Source organism: Octodon degus, unplaced genomic scaffold, assembly GCF_000260255.1.
Source record: "Octodon degus isolate 3935 unplaced genomic scaffold, OctDeg1.0 scaffold00069, whole genome shotgun sequence".
Lineage (NCBI taxonomy): Eukaryota > Metazoa > Chordata > Mammalia > Rodentia > Octodontidae > Octodon > Octodon degus.
The window spans coordinates 2,025,524-2,044,763 of record NW_004524645.1 but is presented as its reverse complement, the minus strand read 5'-3'; the positions used below and the strand labels follow the sequence as shown (position 1 = coordinate 2,044,763).

At 40.2% G+C, this 19,240-nt stretch overlaps 1 protein-coding gene across 2 annotated transcripts in view; it reads left to right on the top strand.

Moving 5' to 3' along the window:
* Positions 1-19,240, top strand: part of Arhgap6 (Rho GTPase activating protein 6) — a 626,968-nt gene that overhangs the window by 586,075 nt on the left and 21,653 nt on the right. For both annotated transcript variants that reach the window (XM_004635035.2, XM_023719549.1), the window contains exon 9: positions 6,281-6,460. In XM_004635035.2, coding sequence (XP_004635092.1) covers positions 6,281-6,460 — 180 coding nt within the window. The remainder of the gene's footprint in view (positions 1-6,280; positions 6,461-19,240) is intronic.

Genomic DNA, 19,240 nt, shown 5'->3' with positions numbered 1-19,240 from the left:
TGAAAGTTGCCCTTGCCTTGTAGGTTGTTTAGCAGTATACTATCCTCTACATATTAAATTCCAGTAGTAGCATCCACCCATCTACACACACACACACATACAAGCTGTGACAAACTAACATACCTCCAAACAATGCCAAGTTTCTCCTTAGGTCATGAAGAACCAAAATCATCATCTGTGTTTAAGAATATCTGGCTATTCTCTAATTCACTGGCCATGTGTTCTTGGACAATCTATTAAAATTTCTAAACCTAGATTTCCTTATCTTAATTTAGAGAATAAAAGCTCTTCATTTAAGAGCCAGGTATGATGACAGGCACCTGTAGACTCAGCCACTAAGAAGGCTGAAGCAAGAGGATTGATTGAGCCCATGGGTTTGAGCCAGCAAAATTCCTCTAAATATCAGTCAATCAATCAATCTTCGACTGGTATTGTGCAGTGCCTGAGAAGCCTAATTTACTTTCAAGAATATGAAGCATCCAGATGTCTTGGTTTAAGCCATGCTTCAAAATGAATGACTAGAAACCAGCTATTAAAGCAGCATGGAGAAATATAAGGACAGTATTGCTTTTTTGAAAAGGTTAGCAGTGACAAGAAAACAAGTGGCTTGTGCAACCATCTCAGACTCAAGGAAAGGGTACTAAGGGGGGAACAACACTGGGCCACACTTATAGGCTGTGGAATGCCTCGTAGGGGTAGGTGGTTGGTTCCTTTAAAATGTGAAAATCTGGAAGGATTTGGTAGCAAATTATGTAACCCACACTATAGACGGTTTAGAAACAGGGAGAGTAAGATAGGAAGGTCCAGTGTCACTGGTAATATGGGAAACAACAGTCTCTTTATAAATGTTTCCATTTAAATATGGCCTTGGTATTTGAATCATGTATGTCCTTGACACCTGCCCTGAGCTCTTCTAAAGCAGTGATCATTGTTCTGGAATTTTCCAGTGGCTGTTCCAAGGATGCTGCGACTTATAAGAGGAGGAAGAGATGAGGATACAAGACAAACATAAAATCAGGGAGTGCAGTATGGAGTCACTGTAGAAGTGCTGGGGAGATAGCTCAGCAGTGCAGAGCCTGCCTGGCAAGCTCAAGGTCCTGAGTACGATTCCTGGTACCAAAAAAAAAAAAAAAAAAAAAAAAAAGGAAATACAGAGCCTTTAAAGAAACTCAGAGAAGGGATGTATGTGGTTTACATGAGTTTGGAATGACTCTGTGGGGGAGAACTGACAGAAATGATATATCAAATGTTGTATAGGGATTGAGTAAATGGGCCCTGTAAGCATGCTACGTGAGTAAGAGTTACTTACACCCCTGGTAGAAGTGAAGGATCAAGGGAGAGGAACAAAAACTAGGTTATTTGTTTAGCATATTTTTTTAGTTGCTTTGGCATGCGCCAATAGAGAACAGAGAACAGATAGACTAGAGGGAGGGTAAATGCAAAATGTAAAATGTGGTGAGGAAATAAAGCATTTTTCAACTTCTCATATATTTGTTAGTTTGTATTTGTTAGCTTATTGTTTCATGGACTGAAGTATGAGAAAGAACTGAACCAGATTGTGGAAAGGCTTGAATAATCACACAGGTTCTGCCAGAACCTTGCTGCCTGACCTTGTCTTTGTGATAGAGAGGAAGAGGAAGGAAAACAGGGTTGAGGTCAGGGAAGGCCTGAACTTCCTCATCTATAAAATTAACATACTACTTCCTCTCTAATAGGTGTTGAAAATTGAAAGCATCATTAGCTAGTGGGATCTTTAAAAATGTCTAAAAGTAGTTGTGAGAAAAATTGTTGACTAATCAGTGCATTTTTGGAGAAAAAGAGTGGTATTTTACTGAATTGCGGTATTTTGCCAACTTATGTGTACTTCGTGTCATTAATTTCGTTGAGTTTGTTATTTGTAGTGCCACTTAAAGAAAATAGAAACTCCCAAATGTAAGAAACATCCCAAACAGTACTTTTCCGGAGTCCAAGAAGCCCCAGCATTGCATGGAAACTATGGTGTAAGTGTGTACTTGTTTGGTGAGAGAGTTCATAGCTGGCACTGAGTTCTTAAAGGGACGTTTGTGGGGCAAAATAAACCAGTGTGTAGTTGTTATTGCTGATCTAGAGGAGGTTCGTGCCTCTAGGAAGTGGTATTTTTGCTTTGGAATTTTGGCACAACCAGTGCTTTTCTGGCCTCAGCCTCTTTCAGACCTGCTTTAAAACTCATTTTTCCCATCTCCCCATTGCCACGGCAGGATCTTCCACACCAGAGTGAACGGCAGGAGATGACAAAGATTTTAGGGCTTCCTGGGGTACAGCTGTCAGCTTAGCTTCTTCCTAGACCACCTTGGGGTTTGGGGCATCACTGTTCCCCCATTCTGTTTATTAAGCAGCACAACAGCAGCTGGTTCATAAACTTGTAGCAAATAAAGACGTAAGATGGTCTGTGGGAAGCCCCTAGCTCGGTGTTTGTACACACTAGATTTTTAATAAATGTGAGCCTTTTAGGAGGTCTAAACATGACGTATGATACTTACATAGTGAAGGTAAAAGTTTGCCTGCACAGGCCAGCTAATTAAGTCATGCAATCACAGCCTGGCCTCAAATGTATATATTGCTGAACTGCTTCGTAGGGTTATGAATGTATGCAGCAATGGAGAGCAAGGGTGGAAGATGTTGGGGAGCAAGACTCCTTTCCAGTTTAAAAACAATAAAACAACAAAACAAAACAAAACGTGGTAACAAACCACAGCAGTTTGGTCTGCAGCTGGAATCTATGTACAATTTTACAGACAGATTGTATTGCATTCCCAGAATAGCAACCAGAGAAGGAGAGAGCGGAAACAGAGCTCCAGATCATCCTTGTTCTAAACATTCTTTTAAAAGAAAACAAATTCTTCTATTTGTTAATGTTAAAGAAAAGAAGACGATCCTAATAGTGCTTTAAAAGGGAGAGGGGAAGCCTTCCAGACACCTCTGAGTTCTGAAGGGAGGAATCTGAAAATGACACATATTTTATTTTTTCCTTAACCATGAATTTCCAGGAAGGGAAATGAAAACATGTCAGGCTTTATATTAGTGAAATAAAACAAAGAAAAATAATTGAAGGTCCTGCACAAGAGGTACTTCCTGGAAACTCTAGCGTTCTCCGCATGGAATGGCTTCTGTTGGTTTACAAAACATTTACCTGAAAACAGCCTTACCTTAAGCAAATCATGTGGCCTACCAGAGGTGCAGGGCGGGTTAGCCACCAGTTGTAGGTGCCTCAGGATGAGGGTGAGATGCATTAGAACTTGTGAATTCCGTGTAGATACCCATGTGTTTCTCAGAAGCTGCATAGATCTTCCTGGGGAAGATCCTCATCCTGAGAGTCCTGGCTTCTCAGCTGAACACTGAAGAGAGAAGTAGAAGTTCACACGTGCACCAATAATTCTCCAACATGGCAGGGGCTGTTGGCTGCTACGAGCACGTAGAGGACCAGGGCCACTCACCATCTGACAACACACAGGGCCGTTATAATCTGGCCCCATTGTCTTCAGTACCAAGACAGAGAAACTCCGGCTTATACAAACTTAGCCAGGTTCTCCTTTCCATGTGAAAAAGAAGCAAGTAAGTAAAAACAAACAAACATGCAAACATCAAAACAATATTCAAGCCTTTAGCAGTTCTTATATTCCTTAGTATGACAATTTCACTTGTGGAATTTATTCCTACAACAGAGCTGAGCCAAACTCACAAAATTTATTTTTTGAAGATACTTTTGTATTATATTTTATAATAACAGAACATTGAAAACAGCATAAATACCCATCACTTGGCTGTAGTTAAAGTCAATCATGATCTCTTCATGCAACAAGATGCACCAGGCTAAAGGGAAAGAATTTTTTGAAATTGAGCAATTAATGTACCATACTGCTAAGAGACAATAAACAAGTTACAAAATAATATATGGAGTGGGATGCCAATTTTATAAAATAAAGAATGTATTTATGCATACTGATTCCTGGTGCTTGACTAAGTTTTAATGCTAGTCTTTTTGGCATCCATGTTCCATGGCCCCAACTTTGCCAGCACTTACTTTCTACTGAAACTGCAAATTTTGCACATCTGCTCCTGAATGTCACTGTAGATCTGGCTGAAATCTTCCAACAGTACCCATGAGTGAATATTGAGCTGATTTGTAATTTCTTATGTAAGATTAATTAGTCTACCACTTTTAAACTCAGTCTCCTGTAAGGTCTCAGGACATGGGCAAAATGTAGACAAACTTTCTGCCAGAAATAGGATGGCAGGGGCCGGCCAGATAGCTCAGCAGACTAAAGCACCTGCTTAGGCAAAGCGCAGCAGCTGGGATTCGATCCCCAGCATGCCGTGCCGGCCCCATCCCCAAGGTGCACTGAGAATGTGGTTGAGACTGGGCGTGGCGGTGTGCACCTGTAATCCCAGCACTTGGGAGGCTGAAAAACAGAAAGAATGACTACGAGACCAATTTGTGTAGTGAGACCCTGTAGACCTGGTACTAAATACGTAAAAAAAAAAAACCAAAACAGAGAGAGAGAGAGAGAGAGAGAGAGAGAGAGAGAGAGAGAGAGAGAAATAGGATGGCAGAAGAAGATGGTGGAGTTTAAGCAACCCATGGCATCTAGAAAGGAGAGTGAGAGAAAGGAGGAGCTTGGGACAAGGTCAGGTCACACCTCCAGAGATTCGCCTCCAAGCAGCCTCCTCCTCCTAAGAGAAAGTCATGTGTAGCACTCGTGGCACTCCATAATTCGATCACTTCCTAAACACACGGGACATTTGGAAGACATTTTAGAAATAAAGCATCACTGTGTATACATACGTATGCACATAGGAAAGCCTACAAGCAGCTGGCTTGGTGGAAAAGGTGGAAATATGGGCATTTTGTTTCTGTATGCCTACTTGTGCTTTGTACTCATTCATACATTGGATGCAAATAATTTCTTTATACTTCAAACTGAAGAATATTTCCCTTTGCTTGGCAGGCTGGTGCATGCCTATAATCCCAGCACTCAGGGAAGCTGAAGCATAAACGCAAGCCCAGGCTGAGCAACTGAGCATCTTAACAAGACCTTGTCTCAATAAATAAATAAATAAAAGCCTGGGGACATAGCTGAGTGCAAAGACTGGTTTCATTTCCCAGTTCTGCAGAAAAAAAGAAAGTTCCTATTTTTCACCCTGCACACCCTTTTTTTTCCTCCCATCTTTGTTCTTTCTCCTTATCTGTGAGACCTTTTGAAGAAAGGGTCTCCACTCACTGTTTCCACTTCCTACCACACCACTGAAATGGCTCTGAGCTAGACCATTAGAACCATCAGGGCGTCTGATCTGGAGGGGTGTGTCATATGAGTATCTCAGTGAATATTTGCCACAGGGGCTAGCACATTTGAACTTCTGCTCCACTCTCCTTATGCAGAGTCCTCTTGCCTGAGTCACCATCTGCACTCTTTTCTCTCATCTGGCTTTGTCTGGCTTTCCTGCAGCAGCCTGGCTACACTTGGCTTCCTGGCACTCTGACACATTGCACATGTTTGGCATCGTCTATGGTATTTGCTCCACCGTGAAACAGACCCTTTCCCAAACTCTCCGCTTTTCAGCCTTGCAGGCTCTATTCCTCCTCTCAGATTATAGAACAATGCTGACACCTCTGTAACAGTGTTCCTAGAGTCTCCGGAATTGACAGTTTCATTCTTTGTACTGACTGCCCCAAAATGATGTTTATTTTGTTCCTAGTACATGAGGCATTTTAAGTAATGACTGTGCTATAAGCATTGGCAGAAGAATTTTAAATAATTGTAATCCATGAAAAATGGCTAGCCACAGTAGGTGTTGAGTGGATTGATCAATGGAGAGACTGAATTCATGGGTAAATGAGGGAAAGATATGAATTCATGGATGGATATCAATATTTTTAAGTGCAGACAGATTGGAAATTTTATATAGTACCAGTTTGACAATGAAATATAGTGTTGCATTTTTTTGTGGAACCAGGGATTGAACTCAGGCCCTTGCACTTGCCAGGTAAGCGCTTATTCTACTGAGCCATGTCCCTGGCCCGTGTTACAAATTTTTAATCAATATACTACTGAGATGAACACTGAGCTATTAACTTTTATCCAAGACACAAAGCAAAAGGAAAATGATAGCTCTCCTTGTGGTTTTTGACAGACATAATGCCCTTATAACAAACAAATGGAAAGGAAAGTTTCATTGATAAAAGAGTCACCAGCATTTTGGAAAGCAAACATAACAACAGTGCTGGTATTCTCTTCTGCAACAGGTCACTGGCAACAAAATGACATCTCTAAACTTGGCCACCATATTTGGACCCAACCTACTGCACAAGCAGAAGTCATCAGACAAAGAATTCTCCGTCCAGAGCTCAGCCCGGGCTGAAGAGAGCACAGCCATCATTGCTGTAGTGCAGAAGATGATTGAAAATTATGAAACACTGTTCATGGTAGGTGACCATTCGGTGGCAGGACATCTCAGTGAACTGCATCCTGATTGCCTGTGATATACAATGAAACTCAAGTTCACCACCTTCTGATTTGCAATGCTGGTAACTGACTATAGTCATTGGAAGTCAGTTTGTTTCCATAGGAATAGACATTTTTATAACTGCTTTCACTGCTAGTTTATGATTCCATTTTTAAACAAACATGCAAAAATTGAAAACTTCGTTTTGTTGTCCCCTAAACAGCAATCAAATTTTGGAGTCATTTACTCCAAAAGCAGTGGTCCAGGCTGAGAATATTTTTGATAAAAGTTTTCTTTTACGAATTCTATTTGCAGTCCACACGAATTCATGTATTCATAACCAGACTTGATGACCGCACTTTGCCCAAGGTCAATCTTGACAATCTACCTCCAGCATGAAATTTCACCTTTCCTTCCTGTGTCCTTCCATGTCACTTCCATGCCACTTCTCTGTCTGTTGAACTCCATTACTGTTCTTATTAATGTTTATCTTACTCGACATTGTGTTATGGTCATTTATGATCATTTCCCCTAGTAGATTATATATCCATTTAAAACAAGGGCTATGCCCTTGTTATCTCCTCTCTGTATCCTCTGTACACTTTTGGAAGGCCTTCCATCTGGCAGACACTCAATAAATATTTTTTTGATTTGTATTGAGTTACCAGTTCCTGTTTTCCTTCATGAAATTGCATGGCTTGCTCCAACTTCCCTTGAAACATTAGAACAAATGCCAATTCCCTTCTATTTCTATTCTCCATTCATATTGCAGGTTAAAACTTATAGGAACTTTCTCCATGCTCGTCCCATTTTTCTTGTCAATTTGCAAACATCATAAAGCCTACCTATTCCACTAGATCCTTTTGTAGCTCCTCACCCAAGAAGGTTGATCGACTCTTGAATCTCCTCAAGAGTTTTGTCTATGCATATCAAATACCTTGTTTTGGATTTATCTTTAAGCTTGTTGAATGCCATTAAAAAAACAACTCAAGATACAGTGATTTAGAATGGTTGTGCTCTGTGTCTCACCTATATGATTGTGATCAAGTAATTCAATACTGATTGGGCATCAAATGAAACTCCTGTGAAAGGCCTAATTCCCATAGTGGTTAGCAAAATCATTTGATGTGTGAAAGCATTCCACAAATTGCAAAAGACTAAGCAAGTGTTAATTTCTAATTATGTTATTTGAGCAGCACAAGCTGGTTCATATCACCATACTTTGACACTATAGACATAAATAAGCTATTGATATAATGATTAATCAAATATGTGGTGGACAGTCTTTTAGGTGGTGACCAAACTAATCACAGTTCTTTGCATCTGGAGACTCTGCCATCCCCTATGATTATATGGGCCGAGGAAGAAAGAGCATCTATTGTATATCCCCAAGCCCTACCCTATGTATCCACAAGGCACACTTAACTCCAAGAGGGGCTGGGAAATGCATTCTAGCTGAGTGCCCCAGAGGAAGAGAAAATGAATTTACCATGGAGAAAAGTTCACTGAGGTAGAATATTGTCTTGATCTTTTGCGTCCCTGAGGCATAGTCCCTGTGTTGCACATGGGAAGTAAGCTCTCAAAAATGTTGATTTAATCATTGACTCTATATAAATTTCATACTTTACCGCAAATCCTTGTAATTAATTTCATGTTTGGATGAATCAAATGTCTGAACTTTTCAACATGTTCATCAGGTTTTTAAGTCACATATCATCTTGCCAACTAGTCTTGGCAATACTTCATGTTCTCTGAACTTTTTTTAACAAAATAATAGTTCTCATCTATCTTAATTCTATTTTCTAAATTCTGTTTTCCAAGCAAAGTTCTCCTTTATATGAAACGACAAACCATTACGCATTTCTTTTCACCTCAGAAACAAAACTTTCTTGAAAGTACAGCTGCCATCATTTTAATTGTGCCATCTATCTTTTCCCTATTTCCCGCCACCTGGATAGCCAGGAACAGGAGAAAATGACCAGCATTCCTCTTTCCCCAACTTTTGCCCAGTTTGATGTGTTTATCATTTTCTAAGAAGATTGATGTCAAAACTGTCCTGGGCTATAGCTCATATGTAGTTTCCCAAGTGATGGGCTTTTCCTCTTAAGGAGGCTTTTCCTGACTACCTTATCTAAAATGCAGCTCCTCCACCACCACCATGTACATACACACACTCCCTCCCTCCCTCCCTCCCTCCCTGTTGCTGTTTCCTGCTTTTTCCCCTTAACATTCACCATTACTAATGGAGAATTTTGTTAATATTTCTTCTTTCTTCTGTTTCCTTACTAAAATGTGAATTTTTGTCCATTCCCAGCCACTTGACTGCATTATTTCTGTTCATGGGACCTGGCAACACAAAAATATACATTGAATTAGTGACTGATTTTATGGGACTTCTATAGGGTATGATCCCCAATTTACCAGTCCTTACCATGTACATGTGTGAAAAGGTTTGGAGATAAGAAGTACTGAGGATATCTGTTCAGCAGTTAGTTAACCACTAATGTAATCATTCTTGATCTCCTTAGATTATGGGAATCGTATACTGACAGTAAAGAGAACAATAAAGTAGGATGGGGGACAAAGATTCCAAGCCTAGATCTATACAAATAAACTGGGATTCAAAAACTTTACTGTAGTCCTGTCCGCTATGCGTTAGCCACATGAACACATCTTCTATGATTTCTATTTGTTTTGTTATCCAAGGACTGTGCTTGAATGAGTGACATACACCGTACCTTCTGCTTCTGAAATCCTCATAGCCCAATGCTCTAGCACAGCAAACTGCAAACCTTTCGAAGCTTTCAATGATACAAACAGCTGGCTTCAGCACATGTGCCACGGGTTTGCCACCACTGCTGTAACTCTTACTCCCCATCCCCCTTATAGTTCCAAAGAGCACAAAAAATTGATTTCTTCATAATGTGGATTTTCTTAGCATTCTTGGCATTTTTGAGTTTAGGTGGTTACACCGAAGCTGGTGGTTAGTTGGATAAAGTTAGTCTGTGTGGGTGGACAGAAATGTATTTTTTATATATACATAAATAATTTTGCTTTGATTTGTTGTTTTAAGAAGCTTTTGGATTTATTAAAATTTCAAATGAGGAAAAAGAAGGCTGTGTAAGAGCTGATGGTGAAAGGTAGGTAGCAACTGCAGCTTCAAGTCATTGCAAAAATTCATATGATCAGAAATAATGATGTCAGTTTCATTTGGACTAAAAGCAAGATGTGTTAGGCGAGGTGGCTACAGCCTGTCCCTGAAGGCAGAATGTACCCGAGAGGCAGTGATTCCACGGAAGAACTAGTGCATGCATTTGGAAACCCCCAGCAGTCTGGAAGGAGCCCCAAGTTTGTACTCAGTGTCCTTCATTTCCCCATACTGAGACTACCTCTCTCATGTGGCTGGGATCTGACTTAGTGGGAAGGGGCAGATAAAAACCTGGCATTGGCACACAGTACAAATTTAGAGATTAACATACAGTTCAAGAGTCAGGCTAAGAGGCTTGGTTTTTAAGCACTTATCTGTAAATCCTGAAGCTAGAAATACTTCCTGATAGCAAGCATCATGGCAGCTCTATCAACAGACTGAGGCAGCACATTATAATAGCAGTTCTCCAACTGGAGCCACGCAGCGGATTTCACAAGGAGACTTGTTTGGCATTCTGATTCCTAGGCCACTCTACAGAAAGCTGAATGGGTAGCACCAGCATGGGGCTCAGGAATCCGCATTGTTTAATGAACTCCTCCAGGGGATCTGGCAGATTCCTACACATACCCTAGGAAACCTCTTGTTGGGAGATACTGTAGGGTGGAAGGACCTCATGATGAGACTTGAAATGAGTGACCAAAGTCACATTTTTGCACAGCCATTTGTTTGCTGTGTAATCTTTAGTAAATTTCATTTTCTTCTTGTGAAGAAAAGAAGGTGAAGCAACCTATTTCATGGGATGATTTTGACAATTAGAAACAACATTTTAAGGCTCCTGGGACAGGATTGAAATATACCGGGTACTTTAAAAAAGATTGTTGTTATAATACACTGAAGTGGTATGATGCCTGCTCTATCAAAGCACAATCAGGTGCCGCCTTGGTATTAAAGCTCACCCTGACCACTCCGGATGACACCCAGACCTGCTCCCACACATGCCCTTTATTCCTAATCTTGATCTCTTTCGCTATGCCACAGTATTTACCATTTCGTGACTTGTTCTATAATTTATTTATCATAAGTCAAAACCTAAGAGAATACAAACCTTACAAAAACAGGGATTCTTGTTTGTTCTGTTCCCTGACATCTACGCATCTGAAAAGTACTTGGCAGAACAAAGGATGCAGTATTTATTTTTGGAATAAGTACTACAACTCTTTGTCTTTTTCGTTTTCTTTTTTATATATATATTTTTTAGTACAGGGTCTACAGGGTCCCACTATGTAGACTGGACTCATAGTGATCAGCCTGTGTTCAGCCTCCCAGGAGCTGGGATTACAGGTGTGTGCCACCATATCCAGTTTCAATGCTGTCTCAGTATGCCCCAGGGTTGGGGCCCACACTGCAGGCCAGGATTGAACTGCAGCCCCTGCGTCTGCCTAAGCAGGCAGTTGAGTCCATTGAGCTATTTGGTCAGCCCTTCTTTGTCAATGTTGTTTTGTTTGTCTGGATCCCACACTCACACCCTTGAGATTTCTGTACCAAGTATTTAAAAACTGCCTAATGTAAAATGGAACTTTATGGAAGACACTGGAAATAAAAGATAAAGAATCAAGCATTCCTAGAAATAGCCACTGGTGATTTATAAGTAGAAATCATTCACTGACCAAATCATCAACACACTAATTGTTCAGAAAGTTACTGCTTCTATATCTGGTATTGAGAATGTCAGAGTAAAAATGACATTGTTCTTGAATAATTAGAGCTTTGTAGTGGGAGAGGAAAAGTGTCAGCTCACTCTGCCAGTGTGTATTACAGGATTCCTATGAGGGCTTTTTGTGGAGGGGATCAAAGAAGAGAAGGCCCCACCCTTGTAGGCCTGTAACAGGTCCAGAATGCAATGGGAATGTGGGAAAGAAGAAGGTTCCCACTTCACTGCCCATCAGTCTGAGCTGGAGACCTGCTCAGCACACATAGGAAATTTTTTTCAGTACAGGGTCTACAGGGTCTCACTAAGACAGATCAGACTCATAGTGGTCCTCCTGTTTCAACCTCGCTAGTGCTGGGATTACAGTCGTGCACCACCATGCCCAGTCTCAATCATCCTCTCAGCACGCTCCGGGGGCTGGGCTGGTACAGCATGCTGGGGATTGAACCCCAGTTCCTGCGTCTGCCTAAGCAGGTACTTTAATCTGCTGAGCTATCTGGCCAGCCCTACACATGGGAAATTTTAAGTGAACACAATTAGGAGCAAGGACCCGAAGTTGTGACTTTCGGGATTCCAAGCTCAGAAGCCAAGCTTCATTTTGTTTTGTGTTCCTTTTATGCCTACCTCCTGACAAACTACATTTTTTGGTAATAATTTTGCATGTCAAATTAAAAGAAGCCATGTGGTCATCAAGGTCATCAAACAAGAATCCACCTCTACCAACATATCCAGATAATTGTATATGATTTCCATCTTTGTACAGCAAAAACAAGCATTGTTTGTGTGTTACAGGTTGGGCTAGTCATTACATGTATCATTGGCTTATCTCAATTTTACTACCATTTCATGAGGAGGAAGCCTAGTTTGTTCACCCAAAGATTTTTTTTGTTTTATTTTTTTAATTTTTAAAGAGCACACAAAATAATATTAAACAGAATAAATTACAAATGATAAGAGTTTTACTAAACAAAATAATATGAATTTGGCATTATGTATTGTATTGCATAGTGTTCTCTTCAAATTAGTTGTTCGGATTACCAGATATATATGTGCAAAATTGGAAGAACAAAGAAAGAAAGAAATTAAGAAAGGAGAAAAAGGGGAAAAAATGAAAGCACAAGACCAAAAATATTTAACCATTAACATTAAGCAGTAATTTTTTTCCATAATTTTATTGACATTAAGCAGTAATTAAACGTTTCCACAGGGCTGGAGAGATGGCTCAGTGGTCTAAAGCACCTACTTAGAACAAGCTTAGCAAAAGCATCAGGGACCGCGGTTCAATCCCCCAGCACCACATGCCAGCCAGCCCGCCCCCTGGTGGGCTGAGCTGGCCTCTCTCTCTCTCTCTCTCTCTCTCTCTCTCTCTCTCTCTCATAAATAAATAAAAATTTAAAATAAATAAATAAATAAATAAACGTTTCCACACACCAGCAGAAATCCACAGTACAATTATCCAAGTCATCCTGCTTACATACATAGATATACTCTTTCCCCCACTCCCATCCTTTCCTCATCTCATTAATTCCTTCCTTTTGAACAAGTTCATTCCCTTTTCACAGTATCTATTGTACCCTGCAGATTTCATTTACCCTTTCGGGTTCTCACACTGAGGAGACAACATGATGTTTGTACATGTGAGTCTGATTCATTTCACTTGAGTATGTTCTCTAGTTGCGTCCATTTACCAACAAAAGTCTCATATCTATCCTTTTTTTATAGCTGAACAATACTCCATTATATAAAAATACCACATCTTCTTTATCCATTCTTCAGGTGATGGGCACTTGGGTTGCTTCCAAGATTTAGCTATCACAAATTGTGCTGCTATAACATGAGTGCACAGAAATTGTTGTGCTATGTTTTTCGTTCTTTTACAAAAATATACAGGAGGGAAATAGCTGGGTTAAATGGAACTCTATTTATTTATTTATTTTGTATTTTAGGGAAGGGTCTACAGGGTGATCAGGGTCTCACTACTGGATCAGGCTCGGAGTGATCCGCCTGCTTACAGCCTCCCAAGAGCTGAGATTACAGGTGCTTGCCACCACACCCAGTCTCAATTGCTGTCTCAGCGTGCTCCAGGGGCAGGGCTAGCACAGCAGGCCTTAGGATCGAACCCCTGGCCCCTGGGCCTGCTTGCAGTTGTTTTAATCTGCTGAGCTGTTTGGCCAGCCCTAAATGGAACTTCTTATCCTAGGTTGTTTTGGAATCTCCACTCTGAGTCCACAATGGTTGTACCGGTCTGCACTGCCACCAGCAGTGGAGAAAGGTTCCTTTTCTCCCACAGCTCCTTCAGCATTTGTTATTGGCTGACTTCTTGATGATAGCTATTCATTCTGGGGTGAGATGGAATCTCAGTATTGTTTTAATTTGTGTTTCTCAAATGAGCAATGATGAACATTTTTTCATATGTTTATTTGCCATTTGTATTTCTTCACATGAAAAGATAATATTCATCTCAGATGCTCACTTTTGGATTGGGTCTTTGATCATCCAAAGAATTATTACATCACGATGCTTCCTTACAAACACAAGAAGCACTCAGGTGTGGTATATCTCGGATACAGAGTCTATTTGTTGCATGGAAGGAGAAACTGTATTTTAGCTGTTTTGAAAATAGTGAGCGAATGCATTTTTATCTGTGGACTAGTCAGTCCAGCCACCCACTAGAAGTTAAGGCTTACAGATGGTCTCAACAGCCGGTCTGTGTTCCTGCTGGGGTCTGCTCACCTTGTCCCTGTCTGCAAAGATACAACACCTGTACCATTGGCATCTGGTCCAGGCAGGAGGAAGCAGAAGCATATTTGCTCCTGGGCAGTTTCCATCCCCTTTAGCTTGTTGCTATGGAGCAAAGACGGCACATTTTTCTTCATCTTCATTATTTATTCTTCTAAAATAGCTCCATGGTTCCTGAGCTTTTTTCCTATTTGTTGTTTTTGCTTTTATTTTTGTTTGTTTGTTTTGCTTATAAAGGTGTCCTAATTGCCAAAAATGAAAACAAAACAAAAAATAAGACTCTGTCTGGCAGGTTTCTTTCACTTGAGAAATATTTGTTAAATTGAATGCTTCTCTATCCTCCAAATGCATCCAGATCACCCTCAAGTATGAAATCACTGTCACAATAGAGCCACACAAAAGGTCTGAGGCCAAGCCTGCCCTTGTTTGAGTTTTGCTCCCATAAACAGCCTAAGTGACTTCTTTTAGTGTGTTTGCTAGCTAAAAAATGTCATCATGATTTCCAGTGATATTTACTTTCGCCAGGGAGTGTTAGAGTTTCAAATGCCAGAGCATCCTTCTTGGTCAAGGGCAAGGTGGTGGCTGAGTGGGAAACATCTAGGGGCGAGTACAGTGAGGCGGGGGCCAGGGAGTTGCTCTTGGAGAAGTACTTAACGGCTTGTTACATGTCTTACTAAATGGAGAAAACTCGCACCAGTTTTCCCTCTCTGCTTTATGGAATAAACTGCCGCATAGCAGTTATAGCCTAGGCAATTGTCAAGGTTTCATTGTTAATTCGATAGGGCACATTTTAATTATGACAGTTTTATTCCTTTATATGTGCAGTGTTTACATTTTTTCTCTTAAACAGAAGAGTACAAGTTCTTTTGATTTTTGGAATAGCAGTATGCTTTGAAGGAACACATTAAAATCTAAGGGGTTGAGTCTATGGATAAACACAACCATAAATGGTACCCTTAACATATAATTACTTACTGGTTGATAAAACCCAATAGTGATTTTGATTTAAACTAATAAATTGTAAGAAAAGAAACACTTTGAGGAGCTGAGTATTTTTTTTCCTTTAAACTTGATGAATTGCTTGAGAAAAAAAAAAAAACCCGTAGTGAAATAAAGTGTTTTGCACTATCTTACTCCTTAGTTCCCATTTTGTTATACACAAAATCACAAAAATGAATAGAAGTTTTGCTTATTGAGCTATACTTTTCATTTTGGGAGGTTTTATGTTGATGAGAACAGTAGCTTTAAAACTGCAGAAAACCTTGATGACCTTCACCTGGGAAAGGAACTTTATTATTGTCCTCTAGAAATGAACAGCAAGGAGATTTGCCACAGCACAATATTGATACCATTTATAAGAAAACAACAGAGTCAGACAAGGGCAACGTAACCAGTATACACCATGCAGAACATAGCCCTGGGAGATTGATTAGCATTATTTTTAGCCATTCCCACACCATTCCCTGAGTACCCTTTGGGTATAATATCCCACCCTCATTTGAGTTCTAAAGAACCATAAAATTGAATGAATGAGGGCCAGCCTGATAGCTCAGCAGACTAAAGCGCCTGCTTAGTCAGAGTGCAGTGGCTGGGGTTCGATCCCCGGCATGCCATGCCTGCCCAGCCCCTGAGGTGCACTGAGATGGCGATTAAGACTGGGCGTTGTGGCACGCGCCTGTAATCCCAGCGTTTGGGAGGCTGCAAACAGGAAGATCACTACCAGTGAGATCTACATAGTGAGACTCTGAACACCCTGTAGGCCTGTCCTAAATACAGAATGAATGAGTGAGTGAGTGGAGGGGAGGGTCATAAATGTGCCAATAGAAGCTTCTGGAAAGAAAATCAGGAAAGCAAAATTAGAGGAGAAAAAAGAGGCAATGTGTAGAAAGTGTTTGACTGGCAAGGAGGAAAATAATCAACTACAAGTGGCTTCAGGTGTGAGGACTTATTATCTTACATAGTATGAAACCTGGCGGGGAACTTCTCTCTCTCTGCTGTGTGCTCTTCAGCAGCAAAGTGGCCATAGTTGTTACCAGGATCTTTCATGTCCATAACTGCATTAAGGGATGCAGAAGAATATTCCCATTTTTCAATATGGAGAAAATTCTTTTCTAGAAAGAAGCTATAGGGCCTCCCTTGTGATACTATGGCCAAGGTCCATACACATGATCTTGCACAAGCTATAGGAAAGGTGAGGTGACAAAGAACTGGAACATTAGGAACTTTTATCAGTTCCAAGTCAGCAAGTCAGGCAGTTCCTCCTCCTGGAAACTTAACTTCTAATGATGTGAGCAGCAGGAAGATGCATGGTCTACAGGAAGAGAAAGAGCTAAGAAGAGAAGACTACAACAGAGGGCTTCAAGCCCATTGCACTTACGGACCAAGAGGACAGAGGCTGCGAAATTAGAAATACAGAGGGAGGTTAGTGCCAGAGACATATCAAAAGAACGTCTTTTAACTTGGTCACCCACCAGAAGTGTTAAGTGAGGGAAAAAGAATAATTTTTCTCTGTGGGCCAAAGGAGACAGAGACAGGGATGTCTTGATGGTTAATCAAGAAAAAGCATCACAGAGCCCATCTCCATGTGAAATGATTCTATTTTTCTTACATGTTTAATTTCTCTTCATTGTGAGTTCAAAGCCAGCCTCAGCTGCATAGCGAGACCATGTCTCAAAGAGGCATAAGTTAAAAAAAATGAAGAAAGGCTGGGTATGGTGGCACGTGCCTGTAATTCCAGCACTCATCAAGCTGAAGCAGGAAGACTGTTGTGAGTTGCAGACCAGCCTGGGCTACAAAGTGAGCTCAAGGCCAGCCTGAGCTGCAGAGGGAGACTCTGTCTCAAAAAGTCAAAAAATGTTTAATTTGTTTCATCTATTGCCAATGAAAATTTTTATTATTATCCTTCCCTTGCAACAAATGAGATATTTTTAAATGTGTTAGTTTTATTGGTCCCCATAACACCTTCATTAAGGTGATACAACAGGAGAGAGAAATCTCTCAAGTTTACAGGTGTGTGAACAAAATCCTAGAGAAGATGGTTGATGTCACTGAGATTATGTACATTAGAAGCAGCAAAATTAAAACTGGACCTCAGAGGTTCTAGACTCAGTCCGGTATATCTTCATAGCATCTTAACTCCCACAAAGCTATGCAGAAATAAGCAGTCTGCCTGAATATTTCTTTCTTTCTTACATATTTTAAGTTGTGCTTTGCTCTAAGTTTATTTACTTGACTTTTGAGTCTATATTAAGTACCTGAATTAATAGATAATGAATGTTCAACCGGTTGAATTGAGCCTGTAGTTTTAAACTTTCATTAAATAATAAGAACTTAAATGTCCAATTATAGAAAAAGATGAGAAAAGTCATGGGAAAAAAATCACTTGATGCTGTTGTATGAACATCTTAAGATCAACTCTAGGCATCATTCAAATTCCCCACCTCATTATCCCACTGTATCTAGTTTTCTGTACCATTCATTTATTTTTAAAAATATGTGATTTTATTATATGAATGTTTAAAGATTTTTTAAGTCACTTTACAGCGAACATTAGATTCAAATAAATTAGGTTAATGAATTTTACATACTATAAGTTTTCTATAATAGATAAGAAAATATTGTAAATGTGTCCTGTAGCATATGGATCCACATTTTAATTGTGTCTTTTTATTTATTTGTGAATGGTATCTCCATGCCAAAATGGTATCATGAGCCTTTTAAAAGTAAACTACAGACCAATTTGCTTTTTTATTTTAATGTATGTATCTTGTACAGGGTCTCGCTACAAGCTCAGACTCATAGTGATCCTCTTGTTTTCAGCCTCCCAGCACTAGCATTCCAGGTGTGCGCCACCATGCCCAGTCTCAGTGGCCAGATCAGTGCAGCCAGGGGCAGCGCCGGTGCAGCATGTGGCACCCGGGATTGAATCCCAGTCCCTGCGCTTGCCTGAGCAGATGCTTACTCCACTGAGCTGTCTCGCTCACCCTATAGACTGATTTGTAACCCCAATTCTTTTATTTACATTCAAACCTCAATAACTATAATCACTTGGCAATCAAGATTAGCTGAATGAATGAAAACCTCTGAAATGAAAAATAGATTAATAAAAAAATTATGGAAATTTGTTTTTAAATAATGATATTTCCTGTAACTTATCCTAACTAAAGAAGCTATTGTGCTAGTAGTAAAGGTTGATAATTTATCATTAGACATACTGCATATTCTCAAGGACTTAACATTGCAATCACCACACCATTCCGAAGGACATTCATTCTTGTTCATTTTTCATGGGGAATGGATTCATACTTGGAGCAAAAAGTTCTATCACGTATCTAAATTTAGCCTATTCTGAATTAACTGGATCAAAATATAAACACTTTTCCTAATGTTCTTCTGTGTGTTTCCTTTTAAAAATATTTCAGGGGATACTTTTTTGGCCTACGTTATGCTTTGCTTTTAAAAAAGCATTCTATTTTAACTTTTTTACCCTTTAAATACTACTTAAAAAAATAGTACAGTGGTGTGTCAGTTGATCTTAATCTCCAAATTGGATGGATTGAAAGACTTCCTTAGAGATGACCGGACCTCAGGGTGCCATATTCCTCACAATGAATCCACCAATGAGTTCCTGACTGAATGTCCTAGGAGGTGCAGCCATGGGAGGAGGTGGGACATGGGGGCTTTGCTTTTAGAGGGTGCATCTCTGGCATGTGCACTTCCCTGTGTTATGCCGTGACCTGAGCAGATTTCCTTACTGTGCCCCGCCGCCATGTTGCTGCCCTGGAATCAGCCAAGATGAAAAGATACCTATGAAACCATGAGCTAGACAGACCTTCCTTCCTTTAAACTGAAAGTGCCAGGTATTTTATCTCATTAATGGAAAAAATGACTGTCATAAGTTGCATATGTCTGGCAGGGATGATGTTTGAAAAGGTACTGTAAAAATGATCAGTCTTTTCATTTGTCTGTCTTATACATAAAAACATGAGAATGCCATCTGTCAGCCTGAGTTAACTATCTTGCCTCTTCTCTTGTCTTCTCTTGTCTTCTCTTGTCTTCTCTTGTCTTCACTTGTCTTCTCTTGTCTTCTCTTCTCTTCTCTTCTCTTCTCGTCTCTTCTCTTCTCGTCTCTCCTCGTCTCGTCTCGTCTCCTCTCCTCTCCTCTT